The 9,159-nt window shown below is 39.4% G+C and overlaps 1 protein-coding gene across 5 annotated transcripts in view; it reads right to left on the bottom strand.

The window, feature by feature from the left end:
• Positions 1–219: 219 nt before the first annotated feature.
• ASAP2 (ArfGAP with SH3 domain, ankyrin repeat and PH domain 2) overlaps positions 220–9,159 on the bottom strand; it is an 88,615-nt gene continuing 79,675 nt past the window's right edge. For 4 of the 5 annotated variants that reach the window (XM_035322723.1, XM_035322724.1, XM_035322720.1 and 1 more), the window contains 3 exons: positions 7,625–7,737; positions 3,728–3,850; positions 220–2,849 (listed from right to left, as the gene is read on the bottom strand). In XM_035322723.1, coding sequence (XP_035178614.1) covers positions 2,775–2,849; positions 3,728–3,850; positions 7,625–7,737 — 311 coding nt within the window. In that variant the 3' untranslated portion in view covers positions 220–2,774. The remainder of the gene's footprint in view (positions 2,850–3,727; positions 3,851–7,624; positions 7,738–9,159) is intronic. The other variant, XM_035322721.1, reaches the window with a different exon arrangement.

Here is a 9,159-nt window from a genome sequence, read left to right as displayed (position 1 = left end):
TTAGCATAGATCTTAGAACAAAACAGCGAGAGAAAAGTAGCACTAAGTAGTCATTTGTGCTTTACACACCTAATTTAATGTAAGGTGTGCTGCCCAGGTAGTTTTTACATTCCACTGAGAATGCCCAAGATGTACTTTTTTTTTCCCCATTTACTGCTTGTATTTCTCATTTTACATCGTGAAAAGCAAGGGAGAGTGACATAAGAGAAGTAGCCCAAGTGATTTTAAAAGTAGTTTTATTTTTCCAGACATTTGACTGGTTAACAAGAGTAAAATTTATTAATCATGCTCTAATTATAAATCACTGCATCCAGGACATTGAAAATAAGAGTTGATTTTCGGTTATACAATATATACAGTTGCTCTGCAACTAAACAAAATAAAAACAACTGAATTGAATATTATACATCTCATAGCATTCTAAGCTGCATTTTTAAATGTAATTTGCTCCTTTTTAAACAGTTAACACAGCAACCTAATAGTCTGTCTATTAACAATTTTTTGAATCATTATTTTGATCAGATTTTAAAAGTTGTATGAAATACGCCAAAGGTTTGGACTTAAAATTCTTAGTTTTATATTATAAATAGATATCTACAGGCTCTAGAATTTCTTTTCCTCTGCCAGAGGACAAGCAAACTTTGAGAAAGGTTGAAAATCTTGGGATAAATTTTGCTTAGCTGCTCTTTATTGGTCCTCAACATTTTAACAGTCTGCACTGGTAGTGCCATTACACTGAAGTCTAAATGTTTTCTAAGTGACTAGTGAACAGGATTGTGACATTTTAAAGTGTGTTCCTCTTCTAGCAGAGCCTAAGGAAAATTTGCATCATTGTTCAACTTTACGAGTTGTTACATACACTATAAGATTCTGTGTTAAAAATACTGTACATTAGGAGATCTGTGCAAAATAATATGCCCATTTACTCTCTAGACTCTATCAGGGATAGAAACATACAAAATAGTGTTGCAAACTGAACGTATCAGTAAGTGAATAAACCTGTAGTGCTAAACTATTACTCTATCATCTTACTGGGAACTTTGAAAATACAGACTAATTTGCTTCAACTTGCAACAAAAATATCTTGAAACATTCCAGTTTGTTCCCCATTTATACTGCAGCAACAGCATCTAGAAAACGAAAGGTCAGTATATACCTGGCTGTACCCACACGTTTGAGAGGCTATCAACCAACTGTACCATTCAGGAAAGGTGATACAAGGAAGATCAGTGTTGCTCTTCCAGCATTAACGCAACATGATTTTTCTCCAAATAAGACTATGCAGTGGCCTATTTTCCATCCTGTTAAATACGAAGCGGCCAATTTAAACATCATTTGTCAGAGCTTCAAAGTTCTCTTGATAAATCTAGAGATGGAATATTCACAAAAGGTGATCAAAGCCAATTTGACCTAGGCACAGATTTCTCTTATCCTATGCCATCGGATGTTTAAGCAAAACCTGGTACAATCTCTCAATGTGCCAACATCAAAATGATGTCCCATGTGTAGCGGTGTTTTCCATCAACCACCTGGGAGTTACCAATAGCCTAGCCTTTGTTCACAAATTAGTAAAACAAATTTAACAACAGTGTAGCTACCATAGATGTGGGTATATTATATAAATACAGAGTGAGTTAGCAAACCATCATTGTTTGCAAGGTAGTGGCACACAAATTTTTATAAAACAGAACATAACGTAGTGTACTTGTGAGGTGTCAGAGACCTTATTGACCAAGGATAGTTACCTAAGACTTCCACCAAATGTGTCCTGTGCAAACACATTGCTGGATGATTAAGAAATTTCAAGATTAAAAAAAAAATCTAAACACTATAATGATACAAGTGTAAGAAATGCTCTGCAATCCATCATCATGATTAAGTACATTTCAGGAAGTGCAGTTTTCATATCCTTGAGTTAATGTAGTTAACTCGGTAATATTGCCATCGATAACCAGCAGTAGTCACATTAAATGACCAAAATGGATGTAACATACATAAAGAACATTCAAAAAACAGGTTCCACACACGTGCAGCCTAGGAAAATGAAACAGTCTCAAGCTCACAAAATCAGAACTAGAAAGTTCAACGACTAACACAGATTTCAGATAACTTGAAGCAAATATCTACATCCATTCTGAAAGAAAGAAGTTTCCTGTGATAAACTGAAATACTTTTTCACTTTTACCTGGCCAAAGACACCTAGTTAAAATAGTTTCTTCTGCAATAGTTGACATCCTGGATGACAGCCAGTATGGCAAGATGCTGAATGAGTCCAGCTGAGAACTATGCAGCAGCTTGCACGTTTTGGTTCTGAATCCTTACAACGGTATTACAAATTGGATAAATTCACTGCCCTGTTACAGATGCACACAATTTCTTTTGACTGGGGAAGCAACACTGAACTGTGGTATTGTCATGTTACAAAACAGAGAATGAATTACAGCAAACGTTTTGAAAAGAAAATTCATTATGTTGTGATGTTGACACACACATATGGATTTTGATTGTTAAAGCTTTTCAGTTCACCTTAAAAAAATACAGGAAGAGGTTTTTTCTGATTTTTTTGTAAACTGCTCATGAGAAGTTTTCACATAGAAAAAAGTTCTAGAAGTCCCAAAATCAGAACAATGGCAATAAAAAAGTAAGCTACAGTACCTAAGACTTGGGCAGTGCTCTGGCAAGGTGTCTGCAGATAGGTAGATGAAATGAAATAGAGCAGAACTTATTTCTGTGACCGCTGGAAATGAGAAATGTCTCCACTTATCAGTAGCCATTTAGTCAACAATAAAGTGCACAAATGAGACAGGGAAAGCTCCTTTCCGACTGGGGTCTCCATCAATATGACCGATCTGCAAGAGTTCAGACAGTTTTCAAGTTAATCTCAAAAAGGAATTACAACCAAAACAAATATCAGTGACCTTTGTTATTCAACTACAGATATATTTTTTTCCAATTGTCTTATTCGGTTGTTTAAAAGTAACACCTCTTAATGCAGTACCACTGCTCAATCATTTCAGTTCATTCTGGAACGCCTGGCAGCCCATATCATGCCTCTGTTAAGTTGCTTCTGCTTCCCTCTCTTAACAGTCAGTGAAAGATAAAAGAATGGATCAAGCTTCAACAGATCTCAAGCGTTTGGGGTCTTACATTAATCTATGTGTGTTTATACAACATTATTGCCAATTTAGCTGCAATATGAAATTCTCCTCTTTGCTAGCTGACAATTAAATGAGTGTTTTCATGCATAACAACTTTCCAAGACTTCTTTAGCTGGTGCCATTCTGGGGTATAAATAATTGAGATGGCTTCCCAGCACACAGAATAAACCATTCCTCAATCTCAGTCAGCTAAAGAATTAGGACAATACAAAGCTGTCTCCTGAGGACCATGACACCGCATCTTCAAGGAAGATGAAATAGTAGCAGATTCTCCAATTGCTGACACCCACCCAAGAGTTTCCTTAAGTCACACAGATCACGTCCCCTGTGTACTGTGAACCCTACTAATCAGGTGTTGTTTTGTTTTGCTGAATGTAAAACCTTTTACTGAGAAAAGCTAAAGTTTATCTGAAGCCTGAATTTTAAACAAAAGAAACTTGGAATCAAGTTTTCCAGAGATGAAACTTCTCCTATTATTTAGAAATTCAACAGGGATCTTCTGAAGTCAGCATCAACCTCTGGATTTCATTTCTTTCAAAGTATATCAATAGAAAATACAAAATACTCACCCACCACTCCTGATCTTCTTCGCCATCGACTACAATGATATCTCCCTCTGAAAAGGTTAGCTCGTCTGGGTTATCTGCTACACAGTTGTAAATCGCTTTTACTCTTTTGGGTTTAGTTTTTGACTGAAATATAGAAATAAGTAAATGTAAATACTAAGCAAGGAAGAATCAAAATAGACTTGAAGTTGATCTAAAGCAAGCAGCAGAGATGCTATCCATTGCTATTTTTCATGGGTTAGAGTTCAGCTAGATCTTTTACACTGGGTGCTCAAGGTTCAGGCTGAATTTGGCAACATCCAAAGCCTTTCAGAACCACTATGTCACCAACGTGGACCAGCTTTCCCTTGTGAGCTTCCATTTTGGCTCACTCGAGATCTATACCACTGAGGCAAGTGTTGATTTTATTCAGAGGATGGGGTGATCAAGTACTACACAGTGAGTGTAACACCAGTGTTGTCAGAAAGAGGCCTGAGACACCTGTCAGTATGTCCCTTCTTAATTTACTTAACCCTGCTCAACAGTCTACAAACTCTCCAGAATGTCCTCAGGCTCTTTGTAGTGCTTTGAGGACTGCCAGCCACACAAGTGGTCTTCCAATAACAAAGGTCACGCTGCTGCTTGGCAGGGAGTTGCAATATTTCAGTACTGAGTGGGACCAGTCCGAGTTGTGTTCAGTTTGAAATGATGTTGGAATTGTACGATTTGTATCCACCATCCTAACCTCATGCAGAAGTGCAACCTGCCCTGTTTCCACACACTGCTACCTGCTGCGTTTGTTTTCAGCCTTCTCAATCCCTGTTGCAGATTAACACTGATGCTACCTGCATCATCTTTCCATGCAAGGAGCACAGGACCTGGAGTCAGAACATAATCTTTCTTCATCACCCTACCCTTTCCTCCAGTTTCCCCAGCCTCAACCAGCACAAAACTTTCCTTTCTACCTTCAGATGCCAGAGCAGAGCTGCAAGTACCAGTTAGCCCTGCAGAAACAGATGGCTGTTACTGCAGTGGGTATTTGGGACAGAGGCTCCAAATGGGTACAGAGAAGCAGGTCTCACCACCATCCTGGAGGTCCCCAGGGACTGGTCCCCATCTCTGCTCCGGTCAGCCATGGAGCTGTGAAGGAGAAGAGACTCCATCCACAAGTCTGCTTCTTTTGACCAGCCAAATGTTCTGCTGTGGACAAAGCCTCTTAAGGTGCTGCTTTGTCAGAGCTGAGCTCCATGCAGAAAAAAGGGGTTGGGAAGTAGGGAGGTAGCGCGTTACTCTCCTTACAAGCGTCCATTTGCATTTCAGTATTAAAAAACCTGACCTGCCCAGACCAGGAATACCCTCAGGCTCCATTTCTGGGCACAGCCCAGGGAGCTGACAGCCTTGCACAGTGTCACAGGGGCTCTGCTCCGTCTCAGTCAACTTACGGTTCAAACCACAACCAACTTTTAGGTCAAGAGGAAAGAGCTTCACATCAGCACAACAGTGACATAATTACTGACTTCAAAGGAATGTCATCACAGGTATTTCTTGTTCTTTACAAGTCAAGGAAATTAAAACACATCCCCATTCCCAGGAGACTAACAAACAGGAACGTTTTCTGTGTGGTTTCAAAAATCTCAAGCATACTCTGAGGGGAAAAAAAAAAAAGCATCAGGAACCTTCCTCTTGAAAAATGGGCTATTGGGCAAATGCATTGTACAAGACCTCTTTTTTCTTTACTCAAGAAGCACTTCTGCAATCATTTCCTAAATCTGGTTTGGCTTCCAAATTCTCTGGCAGATTTAGCAAAAAAGGGTGAAGTTTAAGGCTAAAGGGAATGATTTAGCCAAAGTGCTTTAGCTAGACTGATCTAGCTAAAGCTCTTTAGCTGAGGGGCCCTTGACTAAATCTCAGCTAAGATGCTTTGGCTAGATTGATTTAGCTAAAGCACGTTAACTAGCACACACCCCCCTGAGCCAGGTTTCTCTTATGACAGAAGAAAATCATCCAGCTGATTTTCTCAGTCACAAAATTGTGCCCTAGAGATATTTGGAGAGTCAGATTTGTTCTTCATATGACATGCAGCTAATATTAGCCTGTGAGTGGAGACAGACTGTTCCTAAAAAACAGCCAGGAAAACCCATTCACACAGAAGTGAAACAATTTGCTCTGTAAAACAAACAACGAAAGAAAGAGAACTACTGCAACCTTCACTTATACAGAAAGCCAGGTAGAGCCATGCCAGAACTGATAATGTATTCAATGGATGTAGCCAGCACTGAATCCCAGAGCACACAACACAAATTGTGATCAGAGTTCAACAGCTTTACGGAGTAAATATGGCAATTCCCTTAGTGCATATAAGCTAAAGGGACAGCTATTCCATTTTTCACTAACCAGACCATTAAATTTTACTGCAGCTTAAACCATGGAAGTTATTTTGATGCAAGACAGGCAGTAACTTGGTTAAACAAGACTGGGAGAGGCAAGAAAACAGATTTTATAATCCCAACTAATGCAAGATGAACTCCACATCTCTGTTTTTTTTCAGCATTATCAGATGACAAAAGCTAGTAGGAGTTCTAGGAACTCCAATATGCAAGGCTGTGCACACATACTCACTGAAGTCCTGTCCTGGAGAGTTACTATTTCAGTAGACATGGCTAAATAAAAATGAACAAAGAGAGACAGAGGACCGAAGAAGGCAAGATGTTTTATTGCAGCCCACTAATAACACAATCATGGAGCCAGGAACAGCACTTCTCCTACCTTTCAGTTTGTTATTTACCTACTAAACTATACAGAACTTAAAGCATAAACCAGCCCAGCATCTCAAGAGCACGAGCTCTCTGTATTATGATTTGCTCGCTGCAGAGAAATACTGTCATGACCAAGCACATAAATGTTTTATGTGTACCACACAAGAAAATAATGTAAAATTGGAGCAAGGGCCAAAGAGTCAATTGAACTACATATAATGGAACGGCAAAACTGACATCTGGAAATATGTCCCTTCACCTACACCAGTACAAGAATCTAAATATTGACACTACTATGTGTGTTACTATTTGTAGACCTAGATAAAAATAACAAAAGACCATACAATCAGATCAAAAGTCCATCGAAATCCAGCATCTCTTTTCTAACAGTCACTGTAAGGCTAGGGGAGGATGGAAGAGAAGAATACACCATACTTCCAACCCAGCACTTCCAGCCTTTCCTTTCCCCCTTCAACCACGTTATGGTTGGTCCAGATGATCTAGGAGGTCTTTTCCAACCTTAATTATTCTATGATTCCAGTTGGGGTGCCTCACATCAGGTGTGATGTGTGTATTTAGTAACCTCTAACGGATTTCCCTCCTGTCACCTACTGAACACATGACAAAGAGTTGTAAAGTGAAGCAATTCTGCAAAGTTCCAATTTCTTTTGTTTTGAGCTTGGTTCCTCCTAGTCTTTTCTGAAGCCATTTGGTTCACCCATGTAAGCAAGTGTATCTACTTCCATTGTAAAAGTAAGCAAAAAAACTTCCTTATTACTTTCTTCACTGAAGTTTAAGAATTGAGTTGCATGCGGCTTACACGTGACCTACCATTCTCTTATCAAGCTTACCTACCTTCAATAAACCAAACCATAAATTCTACAAATTCAGACACAAGCAACGAATCCAAGCTTTGTCTTTGGTTTCTCCTTGTTTTTTGCCTGTGTTCTTCTTCATTTAAAATCACATATCATTGCATAAGAAATGTAAGAGAAGCAACATTCTCATAAATACCTACTACAAGTCATACATTTAAGAGGACAGGGGTTTTGTATTTTCCAGGGTTCACATGCTTTACTTCTAACAGAACAGACTATTATGTCAGCTGTGTGTTTGACAGTACGTGGAGGATTTAATAAAATCTAAACCCAGGCTGTCTACTTACTATTTGTGATTTCCTTGGCATTGGTGCTGGTGGCTGGATCTGTGCCAAAGTATTTACTGTGGAACCAGTTTGTGTTACGGGGATCTCACATACAGAAGAAGATTCTCCAGCTGCTAAGGCAAGTAAAATGATTAAATCCTAGGCATGCTTTAAAGAATAAAAAAGAGCAAAGACACAAATTGAAACTAAATTCATTATTCTGAATTATACAAAGGATTATGTATACCATGAGTATTTCATCTTTAATGTGGTTCTTTACTTACACTGAATGTGGTATTTCTATCCTTTTCCTTACCAAAGAAGGCCTCTTTTCCCAAGAAGAATTACCTAAGACCTTTAATATCACAGTTATACTGAGAAAAGGTATAAGATACATGACTAAGAGAAAAAAAGCCTATAAAACAGATGACACCAGACCCAAATTTCCCATTTCCCCACCCGTTCTCTACAGACTGAAGACTTTTAGAACCTTTCTTTCCTAATAAATCCCATCTTTATTGAGATTCTGTACCCTTCACAGGAGACTTCTGACATATTCTGATAATGATTTGCAAATTCCCACTCTGTGGATATGATGAAGGGAAATAAAGAATCACAGTACGAACCAATGAACATAATATATACAGTGGAAGAATTGATTGGGTAGAAGAACTTCCACTAAAACCACTACAAAAGCAGGATCAATTTGCATTTTCATTAATTAGAAGTGATTATAGTTTTAAAATGCAAACTTCATACATCACATTTTTTTCTATGCAAAAATGTATTTTGGCCTTGCCCATTGCCTCATTTATGACACCTGTGAACAAGAATGAACTAATTAAAGCTTGCATACTGTATCCTCTCTTTGAGTGTGTGTGGGGGGTAGGTGAGTTGAGATGACATCAGGAAGGCTAACATCCAGCTGGAATTGAATCTGGCCAGCGATGTCAGATGAGGAGAAAGGTTTCCCTAAGCACATGTGTGACAAAATGAAGGCGAAGGAAAACATGGGTCCACTGCTAAAACCCCACCTGGGTAAAAACCCCAGGTACCAGGCTGTGCTGGGGGCTGGAAAGCAACTCTGCAGAAAAGGACCTGGAGGTCCTGGCTGCACATGAGCCAGCAGTTTGCCCTTGCCACAAAGACGGCTAATGATATCTTGGGTTGTGTTAGGCAAAGTATCACCAGCAGGTTGAGGGAGGTGATCCTTCCCCTCTACTCAGCACTGGTGAGGCCACACGTGGGGTGCTGTGTCCAGTTCCGGGCTCCCCAGTATAAAAGACATGTGGCTAAACTGGAAAGAGTCCAACAAAAGGCCACAAAAATGATTAAGGCATTGGAGCACCTCTCATAGGAGGAAAGGCTGAGAGAGCAGGGATTGTTTAGCCTAGAAAAAAGAAGGCCCAGGAAGAATCTCATCAATGTGTACAAAAATCTGAAGGAGGGTGCAAAGACGACAGAGCCAGGCTCTTTTCACTGGTGCCACATGACAGGACAAGAGGCAATGGATACAAACTGAAACACGGGAGGTACTCTCTGAACATCAGGCAACA

The sequence above is a fragment of the Oxyura jamaicensis genome, chromosome 3 (genome assembly GCF_011077185.1).
Source record: "Oxyura jamaicensis isolate SHBP4307 breed ruddy duck chromosome 3, BPBGC_Ojam_1.0, whole genome shotgun sequence".
In the NCBI taxonomy this organism is placed as follows: domain Eukaryota; kingdom Metazoa; phylum Chordata; class Aves; order Anseriformes; family Anatidae; genus Oxyura; species Oxyura jamaicensis.
This window is presented reverse-complemented; position numbering and strand designations above follow the sequence as displayed.